Source organism: Trematomus bernacchii, unplaced genomic scaffold (genome assembly GCF_902827165.1).
Source record: "Trematomus bernacchii unplaced genomic scaffold, fTreBer1.1, whole genome shotgun sequence".
In the NCBI taxonomy this organism is placed as follows: domain Eukaryota; kingdom Metazoa; phylum Chordata; class Actinopteri; order Perciformes; family Nototheniidae; genus Trematomus; species Trematomus bernacchii.
Genome location: NW_022987881.1, coordinates 556979 through 574242, shown reverse-complemented (window position 1 = coordinate 574242; position 17264 = coordinate 556979). Strand labels below are relative to the sequence as shown.

Genomic DNA, 17264 nt, shown 5'->3' with positions numbered 1-17264 from the left:
ATGTGTTAAGATTAGATAATAAAAAGCAGATTCTTATCATCCTAAGTCCTTTTGAAAGGCTTGTAATAAAGTCATCTGAACACAATGTTTAAAAAGACACTATATTTGGTAATAGTCTTTGTGTTTCTTTATCAAAAAGAAAAATGTTCTGGGTAAAATGTGCGGGAAGGGTCTACAAATCTCACCAACGAAATGATTTGTGATATAAGCCTCGCTATTAGCAACTCAACTCAAGACATTTGATCAGGATTGGAGTGTTTGTGTGATCCTTGGGTCGGTTGGGTCAGATTACTGTGAAATATATGCAGTTACTGAATTTGACAACTTTTGTAATTGGCAACACAATGTATCTGATGACAATGTTTTCATTATTTGATCTAGATACTCCAATAAATAATCTAATAATACTTAAAATATACAAAAGAATACCTCCAAACCTTTTTTAAATGCATAATCAGCATTAACAGTTGCTCCAATTATAAAAATGCATGCGTTTTAATGGTAAGCAACCTTAAACAAAAGCAATAAAACAAATGACAAATGACATAAAACAATCAGCGTACAGTAAGATGACATGTGGAATTAGTGGACAATAGTCTTTAATCAGTTTTTTTTATAAGATCCACACATATTAAGCAATCAAAATTAAATGTATTTGCAACTCGCACAAAGATGAAGGTTAAAAAAAGCAATCAACCTGAACCAAATAAAAGAAAAATGTATGATTTCACTCAAACTTCGTCCCCTTTTTTAACTGTTTTTGTGTGATTTCCCATCAGGTGACTGTACCTGGTCAGGTGGTGGACGTAGTGTGTGGTGTTGATCACATGGTGGCGCTGGTGAAGTCCCTCCTGTGAGCTCCTGGATGAAAGGTTTGGATGTTTGACCCCCCGCGGGGCCCCTCAGGGAGCCGATCGGGGGCCACGCTGGAGTCTTGAAGCCAGCTGCTCTCCACAGGCGACGAACCCTCGTGTCCCCGTGACGTCAAGCCGAGTTCACGGCGGTCGATTCTGCACCAAACTGTCACCGACACGACTCTCTTTACCCTGCATGAAGGTCATCTGGGAAACGCTTCAAAGGAGAGATTTGTTTTATTTCTGGAGCTGAAACGATGAATCGATTCAGCCAAGCAAAACAGAGAAAGAATGTGAACAATTCTGCCATAACAGCATGTGAGGATTCACTGCTTTTTCTCTGTGTTGTGTGATTGTGAACTGAACATCTTAAGGTTGATTCGACAAAGCAAGACCTTTGAAGGAGACTGGGATTGGAATTTTTCTGTATTTTCTGACATTTTATTGATTTAAACGATGAAATTAAAAGATTATTTGATGCTAAAGTTTGTAGCTGCAGATCTGATAACAATTAAGGTTTTATTTTGTAGAAGGCCAAGTTGAAATTAACAGGATTAGCTTTCTTTAATAATAATAATAATACGTTTATTTAGTATCGCACCTTTCACAGTAATATAATTCACAAAGTGCTTCACAAGAACGAACAAAAGTTAAAATTAAGACCACAGAAACATGAATACAATTACAACATGAGGCAGACATGTAAGGTCAACATAAAAACAAAACACAGACCTTTAAGAAAACAGTTTAAATGTGATAAATTCTGTAAAATGTAAGAAACTGAGAAAAATGTACTAAACCACTGCGAAACAAAAAGCCTTATGCGCCTCAAATGATATGTTGTAGCACTCTGCAGACCAGCGACATATTTGTTAAACATTGTTCCATTTGTAAAAGCTAGCTACGGCAAAAATAATGCACACAAAAAGTATTTCCTTACTGCCAGCTGCAAATAGAGCTGAAGGCCCTCCTCCGCCTGGGAGAAGCTCATCTTGGAAAATCAATTTTACAACATGATCGGTCTGTGTGTCATCAATAGTGTGTGCATATAACTTGACTTATGTTGTGCCGTCTGGATGTTTCAGAAAATGAACCCACTATTCTCACAGTGATAGTTTGCCATTAAAAACACAACATGCAATGCAGAAAATATGCTATATCAAAATAAATATGTTGTTTTTTTACCAGCATCAATTTTGCTTTAATAAATTAATCACAACTGCCCTTTTTCACAATTTCTGTACAGGCATTTTGGACAGATCTGAAGCTGATCGACATGGTAACCTTGACATGTAGTGATTTTAACAATGGACATAAAGTGTTAAATGTTGTTTCCCAGTCTGGATGTTCCAGAAAATGAACCCACTTTTCCCACAGTGATAGTTTGCAGTGGAGAAATCCCATTGCTATGCTATATCAAAAATAAATGTGTCTAGTTTTTTAACAGCATCCATTTAGCTTTTTAATAAACACTGAATTAGTATCATTTTCCCAATTTCTGTACAGGCATTTGGGACAGATTTGAAGCTGATATAGATGGTAACCTTAACTATAATGTAGTGACAGTATCAGATGAAGGATGTTTCTTACAGTACAGAGAGTGTGTGCAGGGTCTGCAGGCGCTGATGTTGTTGCAGGACCCTCCCCACTGAGTTCATGTTTTGTGGGGCCATTAATCATTGTGACAACTGGAGGGCCCCTCAGAGAGCACGGAAATGTATTTATGACAAAACTACTGAGTGAGCATAACACATAAAGTACACTTTTGATCAAGGTGTGAAGCTGGATCAGACAACACATGGGACAGTTTGTAAAAAGAAAACCACAATTTCCTCTGGCTGTTTTGTAGGCGAGTCAATATCACCATACGGTGCATTTGAGACTTCCCCATTTCCAAAAAAGAAATCTGAGATTTTCCATTGAATTTCATATTCATTGTATTAAATATACGTTATGCTGTTAGAAATGGAAGTTGGTCAAGCTCCCACACTTTTTATAAATGAACTGCAAGTATGAAAACAGCTAAATGTATCCACCCTGTCATGGACACAATTCAAAGATTTAATACATTGTAATTATATAGGGATTATAAAATGTACATTTTCAGAAAGCGATAGTCCCTTTCTCAACAATATATTTCAGTTAATGGAAAACGTATTTGAATACAAATGAAATTAAGGCAAACTATTTGTACCATGTCCACCCTGTCATGGAAGGCTTGCTGACAGGGTGGACAATGACAGGGTGGACATTTTTGGCTAATATTAGCATTTAATGAGCACATGGTGGACCTTCAGTTAGCAACATGATTCAGTTAGCAAGGTGTTTAACAAATATATTTTGAATTTCTGAAAGGTTTTTATATTAATTGACATTTCACTATGATGACAGAGTGGAGATGTTAAGCTTGACAACATCCAACTACACACATAATATGATTACAATTACGAAATATAAGTTAAAAAACGTAGGCTACTTTGCAACTAGCCAATGTCTCAGCCTCCATTGAGGAAAGACAAAATGGTGGTAGTGATGTCACTGAAAACAGGGGGGCAGTTACCCCTTAATGACAGGGTGGACAGCAAATGTCAGGGACACATGCAAAATATTCAATATTATTATGAAAATAGAATATACATGATCAAAATGACTCGTTTTATCAAATAACTCGTTGTGGACAATAAAACCGTATACTTTAAAAAAAAATGTAGTATGATTTAACCACTTAATACACACACTTTAGTTAGCAGAGTAGTGTGTGGGACATGCCAAAATCACGTACATCCACTGAAAAAATAAGGTATAAAATGAAGGAAACGCATTTCAAGAGACTCATCATTGTACTGATATGTGTGTAAATGTTTGGCCTTTTATAATAAGACCTCAGAGTTTCATTATTCTGCTACATTTTCATGATAACTGAGTGATTCTGATGGGGACACCAAAGTTACTTTATAGCAGTGGTTCTCAAACTTTTTCTGGAGAAAAAAAAAAGTCGGGCCCCCCCCAACACAAATAGTCACGTAATGAGAGTCCTTTAGTTCACTGAGCCTGAGCCAGGAGAGGACTCTCCTCCACCTTGTTGTGGAAAAAGCTCCTTATATCCGTTAGCGTAGCTCGCTAGCACCAGAAGCTAACAACAACGATCTCCGGTACCGGTGCTCTCTCTCTCTCTCTCCTTCTCTCTCTCTCTCTCTCTCTCTCTCTCTCTCTCTCTCTCTCTCTCTCTCCTCTACTCTCTCTCTCTCTCCTCTCTCTCCTCTCTCTCTCTTCTCTCTCTCTCTCTCTCTCTCTCTCTCTCGCTCGCACACAAAATGGCTCGTTCCACACACACACAGCGCCGAGCTTGAATAAACACAGAGACCCAGACGTACTTGTACTGTACTGTATATCATATTATTTTCGAATCAATAATTTTCCAAATTATGAATTATTTTTTTATTTTTGTTCTAACCATTTTTCCTCCTGGTCCCTGTCATGCCTCTGCGCGCCCCCCACTTTGAGAAACACTGCTTTATAGTGATATTGACCCAGGCACTTGCTAGAGATTTTTGGCCAACATGTTAACTTGGTGGTACAAATATCTTGAATAGACAAGTCATAGCCCTACTTTTGTATATATAGGTATGTAGGCAAAGGAAACATTAGTAGCTGAAACTAAGTTAAGAATCAGACGGTTGATAATAAGATTGTCTTCAAGTGAGGTAGAAAAGCTATCCAACTATGCATCTGGGTAAGCCTGTGGTAAGAGGGTAAGAGTTTAGTTGCCATGGCAACATCTGTTAGAATGTCCGTTAGTTTACTGTTTATCCATCGCTTTAAGGTAGGTAATTTTGGAGAAACCAGCTCGAGTGCGCTAGAATTTGAAAATACACAGCCGGAAAAAATCTGCCACTTCCTTACAGAGCCCCTCCTCCAACACACACGAACGCGCACATGACCAATGAGGGCACGAGATAAGTTTGTGCACAGATGGAAGGCTGACAGGCAGGTAGGCCATCCAGTTATTTTAGCCGGGCCGGCTCAGATGATTGGTCGTGCTTTTTACAGTACTACGGTTTCCACAGATTAAATGTTTTTATGGATTTTTTGTCAAAGCACTTAAAATATTCATTGCTATCGGGATGTTAAGAGCATTCCATATGAATATAACAAAAAGTGTATCTCGAGCCGGTTTCTCAAACTTACCTACACCACCTTTAAGCTATAACGTTTTGTTGCTAACTTTTAGCTCACTATTTCAACAGCTAATAACCTTTAACTAGCTTTTTCTACTGCTAATCCATTGGTTTAAGCTGACTTTTTCAACAGTTTGTTGCTAACCTTTAGCTAACGATTAGCACCGTTTGTCGCTAATTTGGAGCTACTATTTTTTTTAAACCATTACGTTTAGCTCACTATTTCAACTGTGACTTTTTGCTAGCCTTTTCTCCTGATATTCCATTGGTTTAAACTAACCTTTTTAACAGTTTGTTCATAACATTTCGTAACATTTCGCTAACTGTTAAAAAACTGTTTTGTTTTACTCTTTGTCCGTTCAAGTATCTTCAACTGTTTATCCCTTGCTTTTAGCTAACTTTTCCAAAAGTGAATCCATTACTTTTTAGGTTATTATTTTAACAGTTTTAGCTTTCTTTAAGCTACGTTTTTCAGGTTTGTTTTTCCATTACCTTAATCTGACTATTTCATGTGTTTATCCAATAATTTAAGCTAACTAATTCAACTTTCTTCCCTAAGTTTTAGCTAAATATTTGAATTGTGTATTCATTACCAAAGCGAATTTATAGCTTACTACTTCAACTGTTTATCTATTACTAACTTTTTTAACTGTTTAGCCATTACTTTTAGCTTATTATTTAAACTATTTATTCCTTATGCCAAGTCATTTTTTATTACATATAAACTATGAATATTTGTTTAAAGTTGCTTTTTCAGTAATATAGTTCAGAATTAAGAAATAAGTCATGAATATGTTTGATTAGATAACATGGATGTTGATAAACTGGTTGATTTGGCAGTTGAATATAAGGCTATATAAACTAAACTAAACTACTAACAGCATATCATAAAATCGCCAGAATATTTTATCGTTACAAGTATCATCTGTCCTCTGGTGATATACAGTCTATGGGTGATTCCCACCCCTGTTATATAAATGTATTTGCTTACATACTGCAAAACCATGCAAGTCAGTGAGCCGTTAAGCTGTAGAAGATTATGTAAGAATGAAGATAATCAAGACAAAGGAGAACACTAACGTCCATCTCCTTTATCCTGGCTTTGCATAGTGTTTCTGCAGCTGAACTCTCCACCACCTCCTCCTGCTCCTATGTGTGCTGAGGTGAGCTGAAGCAGAGAAAAAGATGGCATGTGGAGGCTACAAGGAGCTGGCTGCATGTTCTCTGCTTTGTTTACTTAGGTCAAATAATACAGACAGCTGATACACCTGCAGTCTCTCCTGCTGTCGTCCATGTGCTGCAGGCCGGAGTGGAGGAAGTGAATCACTGCAGTTCAGTGGGGGAGACGGCAACAGAAGGTCAGGTGTGTGCAGAAAAAGTGTGATTTTTTTACGTAGAAGAATCATTACAATTACATAACTACAGGTGTATATCTCTTGATTTACTAATGAAAGCAATTAAACCAAAAACACTTCCTCGCTCAGTTCAATACACTCAATACAGTTCAATACACTCAATGATATTTCGACTAGTAATTATTTGTATCCCCATGATCCTCATCAATCTATAGTGTCTTATTTTTCAAGTGTTACATGTCAAAGTTACAATTTGGATGACAAATAATCATAATAATTACTTAGCTATAGGTGTACACCTCGTGTGAATTTCCAGAAAAAAGCCAAATGGGTATTTTAGTGAGAATATATAGGTTTTTAAAGAATAAATGTCAAATATGATTTACTAATGAAAGCAATACAACCAAAAAACACTTCTTTGCTAGGTTCAATATACCCGATGATGATATTTGAACTACAAACACTTGTATCTTACTGGTAGTTATCTTTTTTTGCATTAAATTAACAAATAAATGACATTAAGTCAATCTGTAAAGTATTATTTTTACAACTTTAAAGTCAAAATACTACAAAATTGGACAAAGAAATCAGATTTACAGTTAATTGATATGCTCTGAGGACCACATTGTGCAGAGATGTCCCCGGTTTATTGATTTAAAACACACACTGAGAGCAAATAACAGTGAGAGTACAATCCCCCGTTGTTACGTAAAGACAGCAAAAATAAAAAACGACACATTGGTGAAACCAGATCTCCAAAAAGAAAAAAAAAAGCTTGTTTATTTTTAAGTTTTTCACACAAGAAGCTCCAAAATGAAACGCTTTTAAACTTTCAAATGTAATCAGAAGAAATGTCCCCTTCCTCCGGTTTTTAACACTGATAAATACAGAGGTTCTGCTAATCGAATCTGAGCAGAAGAAAGGTTTGTTGTTAGGTACAAGGTGGTGTGAAATAAAAGGAAATAAAAACATTATCACCAAATGCTTAAGACCAACAGAAATCAGAACAGGGTCTTTCCTGACAGTAAATAGCCCTCCCCTGTTTTTTCACATCAGTACAGCAGGCCTGTGTTCATCGGCCTGCATTAAAGTGCAGACTGGGGGGGGGGGGCAGCTTCATCGCCAACATTGGACACATCCATCATTTTTTCCAACCAGTTTAGATTGAACTACGCCCACTTCTGCACGACTGAGCAATGGATGTACGAAGAGAACGTAAGAGAAATGTAAAAAATAAAAAAAATGAATAAATGAAATAAAAGAATAGTAATAAAAACATAAAATAACAATAAAAGATGGCATTTTAACATGACTGAAGTATTCTTAAATCCATTGTCAATTAGTATTAAAGGATTAATTAACATTTACTCTTCTTTCATATTAAAAAATGGCTATTTCCATCAATCTACTTTGAAAAAGGTACTCAGGTATCTGGATGAAAACGCCGCTCTAACGCCACGTCGATGCTTTCGTCTTGCAGAAGTGGGCGTAGTTGAGTATAAACTGGGTTGGAAAAACGATAAGACGCCAACATGGAAACCAGGGCTCCTTCAATAGCTTATTTTTATGTCGTTATTCTAGTACAAAGTGGCTCAGTAATTTATCACTACTGTAGATGCAAACATTTATCATTGCACTTTATATCACCGCGGGGTCACACCGTGAGCAACACGATACGAGAGGTGTCTATACCAGGAATAGTATCTTGAAATCTATGAAAGAATGAGAAAATGTTTTTGAAGGTAGACATAAATAGATTTAGGTTATTGAAAGGGCTTGAATGTATATATTTTATGCAATAATAGAAATTGAAGTGGTTTATCCAGCCCTATAGCGAAGGGATCAAACATTCAAGGGTCTCTCTTTTGAACTGTTATCAGTGAACTTCTGGAAAGCCATCTCCTTCCTTCACATTATAAAATGTATTATTAATTAATTAATCCGTGTCAACCTAAAGTGTTGGGTCCTTGAATTTGAGGGAATTGGGCCTATATATATATTTGAAAACATTTAATTGAATACTGCAAATTAAACCAGAAAAGTCAGGTAAACATCAGTGAGGTTCCCTTTTCTGTAGACTTTCAATGTCTCTAAAAAAGGGAAAAATAGCTTCTTTAGTTTGTCAACTTAATTTCCCTATTAATTAAATGTTCACCTTTTTAAATAAAATGTAATAAAAACAACCGACTCTGAAGTCATTGATTAATGCCTCAAACATTGTGCTTTCAAGCCAAATAATATATAAAAAGTTGTGGTTTTTATTTAAATATGGGGATACAATCTGCTCATTTTGAGTGACACATCAACCAGGTTGCTCACAGTGTGACTGCACATTAAAAATGCTAAAATTATAATTTCCTCATCAAGGCCTTGGACTCACTTCATGCTCCAGCAAACCCAGAATTTAAATTTAAACAAGGGACTCCATCAGTAAGATCTTCGCTGTAATTAAAAGCTACTAAAAGCAACAAAACACACCGTATTTCTAAACCAGGCGCTGTGTCATCGGTCAGAAAAATGTCTCCTACAATTGCACACATGTAAAATATTCTGACAAAGGCATCTGTTTAGGCATTCAAACATCATGGCACTGAGAAATGACCTTAGAAATATTGAGAGCTTTGATAAAATATCAAATATTCCTTTTGCTTTTTTTGAGAGTACATTATTCGTCATTTTTCCACGTAACTAATACAGTATGGCGCTCATGAAGAAGCAGCTTCAGAGAGAGAGAGATGTTCAGTCTGGTAAACTAAAGGGAGTGTTTCCTGTGCCAGGAGGAGGGGGTTTAAAGAAAATAGCCGAGTACCAAAGGTATCTCTAACACCGTCCCGTGCTTCCGGTTCCTTCCTTTTCGGAGCCGATCCACAGCAGATCAGCTCCGGGCACTTCATGGATAAACGTTTGAACGAAATGACTTGAAATCATTTTTTTTTTTTTTTTTTTTAAACTTCCACTGGTTTCCTTCACTGTGCCGTGCTCTTGGTCCGCAGAGCTCCAATCACACTCTGGATGTTCTCTTCAGGAACCTGGAACACACACACCAAGTTTATTGTTATGGTTTTGTGTCGAACAAATAGCCAACATGATGTAGTTCATATGATATTTTAAAGCAAAAAAGCATGAAATCAGAGAACCTTTGAAAAAGTTTCACTATTTCTGCATGAAAGGTTAATTAATTATTTATCAAAAATAGCAATCATACAGAATTTAAAGGTCACCTATCATGGTATTTTTAGGCAATAGCATAGGTCTCAGATATATAAAAATATATATGCATATGTGTCTATTAAGTGTTTTGCTCAAAATACCAAACAGATCACCCATTCTAGCCATGCCTCATATCCCTCTATTTCACTTCCTGTTTCAAAAGTGCTGATTTGGGGTATAAAGCTTTAAAAAAAATAAAAAAGGAGGGGTCTGAGCTCATGCGGGACCCGGCAGCTACTGTCTAAACTAAATACTGCCGTGATGAAACGCCATATCATGGATTATCAAGGATTGTTTCTGAAACAGTATGGAGCTCAAAGGCTTTCTCTCTTGCCGGTTATACCACAAGGTGAGTTCCTTTTTATTTCCTGCTTCTTCACACACATGCTCTCCAGTACAGGTTAGCTCTGAGTGTTAGCGATGCTAATGTAAACACCGACCATATTACGTCCAAAACAGTCGGGCATTGTTTCTGATAGCAACTTTCTGATTGGGCCGTGGGTCCACATTTCAGATATTACGTCATATCGGACGCAAATCTGGATCAGCTCCGTTGTTCCCCCGTTTTTAGAGATTTGGGTACGGAGGAAAAGAGAGAGGGTTTTATTTCCTGACGCTGCGTGAGTTCCCTGACACACCGGGGACACGTGTTTATGTATAAAAGACGTAAAAAAGTGCATTTTGCATGATAGGTCCCCTTTAACTTCAGGTCTACAACTAATGATAATCCAGAGGTCCCAGGATATTTAAAAAGTCTTAAATTCATTGAATTAATACATTTAATTTAAAGTTATATTGGTATTAAAATCTTTTAGATAAAAATTAAGTAATACAAAAAATCGCTAGAAAATTGGGAGTATGATTTTATGAATAAATGTTTTCTGACTTTGACATTTTATTAATTAAGATACTTTTTTTTTTTTTAAATTGACCTAGTTCCTCTAATTTTAATGTCACACAGATTTTGCAAAAGTGTTCTTAACCCTGAGCAATTCAAGTTGTTTTTAAAAGTCAGTATTACTTACTTGTACTAAGTAAATATCTAAAACCTTTCTAAAATCAATGCCACAATCCAAAAATATTATATTTTTTATAGTGTAAGACAACAAAAAACACCAAATCCTAACATTTCAGAACCTAAAACCATCCAAATGTTGACATATTGCTTAAAAAACAATTAAGTAGTTGTCAAATAGTTATTGTCTCTCTCTCTCTACTTATAGGTTAATGTACTTATTGATGCAGCTCCACAGGAGATACACAGTATTGATTACATTCACTGCATTGAGTGAATCTCTTACCAGGGCGTGGTCGAACTTGAAGGTACTTATGTAGTAAGCAGGAATGTCAGCCGTTGCCAGAGGTTCAGATATTTGAGCCACGATGCCGCACTCATCTGTAGGAAAACAATCATTTGCCATATTTCTGATTATTAAAAGTGATAAGTGTGTACAATTAATACACACTTACAGAGACAGTAAAGCAGTGGTTCTCACAACCTCACCTTTCCAATATCTTAGCTCGTTACTTAAATCAGTGTTTTTTTTACCTCAGTATTTTTTTGGAGGTGAAAAACATTGGATAGAAAATTAAAAAAATCTTCTTTCCACAAATAAAACTCACCGAATCCTAAAGGTTGCCCCCCGATGCGCACCATTTTCCAGAGCTCCCCAGAAGCACTGGTGAAGAGGACATTGTTTGGAAACCTTGAAGAGAACAAAGGGAAAAACAATTATTAAATAAGCCTTAAAGGTCCCATGACATGCTTTTCTGGTTCTTACCCGTCCCCTTGTTGTTATGTAGGTTCTTCTGCATGTAAACGGTCTGCAGAGTCACAAACCCTCAAAGTACACCCTGTAGCGAGTAAAACTCTAACACAGAAAAGACCCGTCTATGCTGCCCCAGAACACCTCGTTGGAGATTTTTCTTTTACCATTTTTTTCTTCCTGGTCACAGTGACGTAACGACGACCAAATGGACCAATCCGTGGAGCTCCTCACACACACACACACTCGATCAACCTTATCTGTTCTCAGGCTGTGAGTGTGTGGCGATCAGCCTGGCTGTGAGTGTACTGTATGTGCTCAGGCTGAGTTCCTCGGTGTCTCGCTGTCTCGCAGCAACCAGGAAACGACACCAGTAATCCAGCTCACACTGTCCGCTCCTCGAGCCTCAAAGGGCGGAGCAGCGAGCCCTGCAACGTCCCACCAACACGGCACCCAGACCCCACGCAGTCATCTGTTTGTCATTACTGGTGTCATTTCCTGGTTGCTAACTAACGCCATTGTAATACATAATCACTGTTCAATGTTCCGCTGTAACGGTGGTGGACTCATCAGAGTGGGCGAGCTGACCAATCAGAGCACAGTGGGCTGACAGGGAGGGTGGGGGGGGGCAGGAGCTCCAACAAGGCGTTTAGGACAGAGAGTGAATACACATACTATACAGAGATGCTGTATGAGAAACCAATGTGAGTTTGGAACATTGAACAATGTAAATCTATTCTTGTAGACCTCAACAATGGAATTATGATCAGTAGAAATGGCCATGACATGGGACCTTTAAGTCATCAATAGACCCAACACAAGTGGATTTGTTGTCAAGGACAATTTAACTACAGAAAAACATGTTATTTTTATGTATGCTTCATTGACTCTTTATTTTTGAGTCATTCTTCAGAAAAACATGTCTTCTTCCATATCGTCCAGGATTGTAGGAGTCCACTGTAGGGCTGTGCGATTATGGCAAAAATCATAATCACGATTATTTGGGTCAATAATTGAGATCACGATTATTAAATACGATTATTCATTGACTTCAATTTATTGAACTTTAAAACAAATACAAATAATAATTTGAACAGTATCTTTTTAAAGGTAGGGTTGGTAAGTTTGAGAAACCGGCTCGAGTGCGCTAGAATTTGAAAATACACAACCGGAGAAAATCTGCCACTTCCTTACAGAGCCCCTCCTCCAACACACACGAACGCGCACATGACCAATGAGGGCACGAGATAAGTTTGTGCACAGATGGAAGGCTGACAGGCAGGTAGGCCATCCAGTTATTTTATCCGGGCCGGCTCAGATGATTGGTCGTGCTTTTTACAGTACTACAGCTTCCACAGATGATATTTTTTTATGGATTTTTTGTCAAAGCACTTCAGATATTCATTGCTATCGGGATGTTAAGAGCATTCCATGGAATATAACAAGTGTATCTGGAGCCGGTTTCTCAAACTTACCTACCCCACCTTTAACTGTTGATTACCCTGAAGGTATAATTCAACTGAAAAACCAATACAAAAATAAATGAACATTTAAATAAATAATAGCAAAATAATAAATACCAATAAACAAGATCAACAAATATTTTGGAGCGCACTTCCACAAGCTACTAAACATATATAAATATGATAAAAACAAATAAATTAGACTAAAATTAATGAGATCAAATATGTTGCAGTGTCACAACCTAGCAAAGCTAAATAATTGTTTTTTTCGATTATGTTGTTTTCGTAATTGTGGCAGGCCAAAATCGTAATTGTGATTAAAATACGATTAATTGCACAGCCCTAGTCCACTGTATCTTCGGGCTCTGCCTCTTCATCTGGGAGCTTGGTGAGGAACGTCTCAGCTGTTCAACTTCTCGCTGAAGAGCTGCGCTCTTGTCTTTCTCAAACTGCAGCTCTTTTGAGAGCTTAGCTTGAGTGACAATATGCGCCACTTTGAGCTCCTCAAAATCCTCCCGAAGAACCGTCTTCTTCTTCTCCCTGAGACAATTGCTCTGGATAGCTGCAATCCTGGAGCTGCTGACGTCGTCTTGGTTACAGCTCCTCTTCAGCCTGTCCAGCTCTTTATGCATAGACCTACTTCTCTTGGTGTGCATCAGCTTGAGGGATTTCTCCTGACCTAACTGCAATGTAGTCTGGTCCAGTTCTTCCTGTGCCTCCTTCTTGCTGTTGAGGATCTCTTGGTTGACGCACTTCTGACGAGCCAGCTCTCGTTTAGCCTCCTCCAGTGCTCTGCTGAGCCTTGAGTTAGCATCAAAACTGTTAGCAGGCTCGTGCTTGAGCATATTGTTCTGCTCTCTGTGTGAGTTCTGCACGGTGTGGGGGCCCAGGGCCATCCTATGGGTTCTCCCTCGCTCCATCTTTAGCAGGTAGAATATTTCCTTGCTTTGTGTGTGGATGAAGTCTGTCACTGGTGTGTCTCTGCTCAAGATGTGTCAGGTCACTCTGAAGAAAAGTTGTTTGTGCTGACTCAGAGCCTGGGTCCTATTTGCTAACTATTTTGGAATGACCTGTGATGTCATGATGATGTCACGAGCAGATAAAAGCACTTGGAACATCTGATGTCATCGGAACACTGCCAACATTCTATAATGACATGAGGCTCATCTCAATACCCCTCCTCGACTCAAATCCATCAAGACACGCCATGTTGAAGGACGTCCCAATACTTGAAATGCACACGGAGGAGTCGAGGAGGGGTGAGGGAGGAGACGAAAGGGAGGATACATGAGAGCAGACTACCGGAAGTGTTTTCACTACTCGCGTATAAAAGCCCCGCCCCCACCTTCACAGCTGGTCCATTTCAACACAGGAAAACGGAGAACTGGAAGAATGAGTGGAAAAGCGTCACATAATTGTCTAAGTGCTCACAGCTCCGTGGGAATTATTATGTGCAATTCATTTCTTAAGGTTATACTAACAATTGAAGTCCTGTTTAATGATCTTGAACGTCACTAAAACATAGCTATTAAGAAAGCTATTTCATAAATGGCTAGATCTTGATAAATAACAATTATCTTTATAGTTTTGTGTTAAAATATTCGGTAGTTAAATTATTTAAAATTCACAATTTATGTTCAGAGTAGAACATAAATTAATGCAAGAGAATGTTGCAAGACTAATGCAAGAGAGGTTAACTATATACAAGTAAAACAGAATCATTTCTATTCTAAAAGAGACACATATCACTAGGATGAGACTAAAAATGACCTCAAAGAAAGACAAAGTGACCAAAAAGAGTGAAAACATTACCATAATGATACTTGTAATAACCGCAAACAGCCATAATAAGTTACCAAAATGAGACACAAGGAAACAAACAGGTGTAAAAATGTCAATAAAATGGGAGAAAATAAAGGTCCCATGTCATGCTTTTCTGGTTATTACCCGTCCCCTTGTTGTTATGTAGCTTTTTCTGCATGTAAACGGTCTGCAGAGTCACAAACCCTCAAAGTACACCCTGTAGCGAGTAAAACTCTAACACAGAAAAGACCTGTCTATGCTGCCCCAGAACGCCTCGTTGGACATTTCTCTTTTTCTTCCTGGTCACAGTGACGTAACGACGACCAAATGGACCAATCCGTGGAGCTCCTCACACACACACACTCACTCAGCCTTATCTTTTCTCAGGCTGTGAGTGTGTGGCGATCAGCCTGGCTGTGAGTGTACTGTATGTGCTCAGGCTGAGTTCCTCGGTGTCTCGCTGTCTCGCAGCAACCAGGAAACGACACCAGTAATCCAGCTCACACTGTCCGCTCCTCGAGCCTCAAAGGGGCGGAGCAGCGAGCCCCGCAACGTCCCGCCAACACGGCACCCAGACCCCACGCAGTCATCTGTTTGTCATTACTGGTGTCATTTCCTGGTTGCTAACTAACGCCATTGTAATACATAATCACTGTTCAATGTTCCGCTGTAACGGTGGTGGATTCATCAGAGTGGGCGAGCTGACCAATCAGAGCACAGTGGGCTCATAGGGAGGGGGGGGGGCAGGAGCTCCAACAAGGCGTTTAGGACAGAGAGTGAATACACATACTATACAGAGATGCTGTATGAGAAACCAATGTGAGTTTGGAACATTGAACAATGTAAATCTATTCTAGTAGACCTCAACAATGGAATTATGATCAGTAGAAATGGCCATGTCATGGGACCTTTAAAATCAACATTAATATCATTATTATTATGACACTACCTTATAAATATTAAAATAAAAACATCTATTTATTGTACAATATCCACATAAACCTCTAAATGTGTTTATATTTTTCTTTACATTTTATTTAATACTAAATTGTAGGAACTGGTTGTGCCTTTTTTTAGATAAAAAAAATATATATATAAAAAATATCTAATATATAATTTCTTTATATTTCTTTTCAAAAGAACACAGGAAGTAGAGAAAAAATCAGAGGAAAAAAAACCATATGTATTTCATTCATTAAACAGAAAATATATATATATATATTATATAACATTGATTTTGGGGAATTCCTATCCTTATATTCTTTTGCCTACTTTAAAGCCCTTCTTTGTTTTGCTCTGGTTAACAAATGACACAGTTAATAAGCGTGGGGCTAACTATTAACCAGCAGATGAAAATCAGCAGGTGGATTGAGTTTAAGTGAATAAGAGAGCCATTGTAAAGTGGAGTAAAATGGGTGACCTATTTCTGTAAGGCAGCCCACTAAGTCTTACATAAACATGGGGACAAGGCTGACATACATGCTGCAAACAAACTAATATAAACTTAGGAAAAACATAGTGAAAGTTTGAAGCTAATAATGTGTTCTGCTTTCAAACCTTTGAGTGGTCTGCTCGTCCATGACCAGAGAGATGTAGCCCTCGATCAGGGAGAAGGAGAAGAAGCGGATGTGGTTCGAGTCTTCGGGCTCCTTTGGCCTTCAGAGAGGGACACAAAGAAAAGAGTTAACTAGTAATCTCACACATAATCCAATCCAACTATTCCTATAGCACAACAGAGTTATCCAAAGTGCTGTACATCAATAAATATATAAAAAAACAAACGGATAGGACATAAAACTAAATGTAAAACACAGGACAATAACACCATACTTAAAGCCACAGACTGAAAACTCATTGCATAATGACTCTTACACACACGCTTTACCTAAGTACAATTAAAATAACTATTACTTTCAAAATCAAAGTTGTCCAGAGTGTCTCGAAGGTGCCTTTCGGTCGGGAAGTTTGTCAAAAAGTCAAGAAAAACATTACTCAAACAACTGTTTTTAAGTGAAATGTTATAATTGAGTTAACAACCAACGTGTAGCATCACATAAACCCTCTTCTTATTCAGTATCAATGTTTTTTTAAATAAAGTATTTTAAACAATTTGCCAGATGTCCTTTAAAAAGTGTAGGAGAGTATTAGCATAAAGTTGCATAAAATGATTTTTTTTTTTTTAAAGGAAATGTAGAAACTTTTGTTTCCCACTACATGTATTTATTTGTACATTTATTTCAATTAACATACTATGAAACTTAAAGGTGGGGTAGGTAATTCACTTCAGAAACACTTGTTATATTCCATGGAATGTTCTTAACATCCCGATAGCAATGAATATCTTAAATGCTTTGACAATAAATATATAACAAAATATCATCAGTGGAAGCTGTAGTACTGTAAAAAGCACGACCAATCATCTGAGCCGGCCCGGCTAAAATAACTGGATGGCCTACCTGCCTGTCAGCCTTCCATCTGGGCACAAACTTATCTCGTGCCCTCATTGGTCATGTGCGCGTTCGTGTGTGTTGGAGGCGGAAGTCTGAAGGAAGGGGCAGATTTTTTTCGGCTGCTTATTTTCAAGTTCTAGCGCATTCAAGCTGGTTTCTCCATTCTTACCTACCCCACCTTTAAC

The 17264-nt window shown here is 37.9% G+C and overlaps 2 protein-coding genes across 2 annotated transcripts in view; one reads left to right on the top strand and one right to left on the bottom strand.

The window, feature by feature from the left end:
- Nucleotides 1–2044, top strand: part of rcc1l (RCC1 like) — a 19509-nt gene extending 17465 nt beyond the window's left edge. The window contains exon 12 of the mRNA XM_034114136.1: nt 780–2044. Within this exon, the coding sequence (XP_033970027.1) occupies nt 780–857 (78 nt within the window). The 3' untranslated portion in view covers nt 858–2044. The remainder of the gene's footprint in view (nt 1–779) is intronic.
- A 5081-nt stretch (nt 2045–7125) lies between these two features.
- Nucleotides 7126–17264, bottom strand: part of castor2 (cytosolic arginine sensor for mTORC1 subunit 2) — a 42953-nt gene continuing 32814 nt past the window's right edge. The window contains exons 6-9 of the mRNA XM_034114157.1: nt 16187–16285; nt 11221–11303; nt 10899–10993; nt 7126–9416 (exon numbers count right to left, since the gene is read on the bottom strand). Of these exons, the coding sequence (XP_033970048.1) occupies nt 9354–9416; nt 10899–10993; nt 11221–11303; nt 16187–16285 (340 nt within the window). The 3' untranslated portion in view covers nt 7126–9353. The remainder of the gene's footprint in view (nt 9417–10898; nt 10994–11220; nt 11304–16186; nt 16286–17264) is intronic.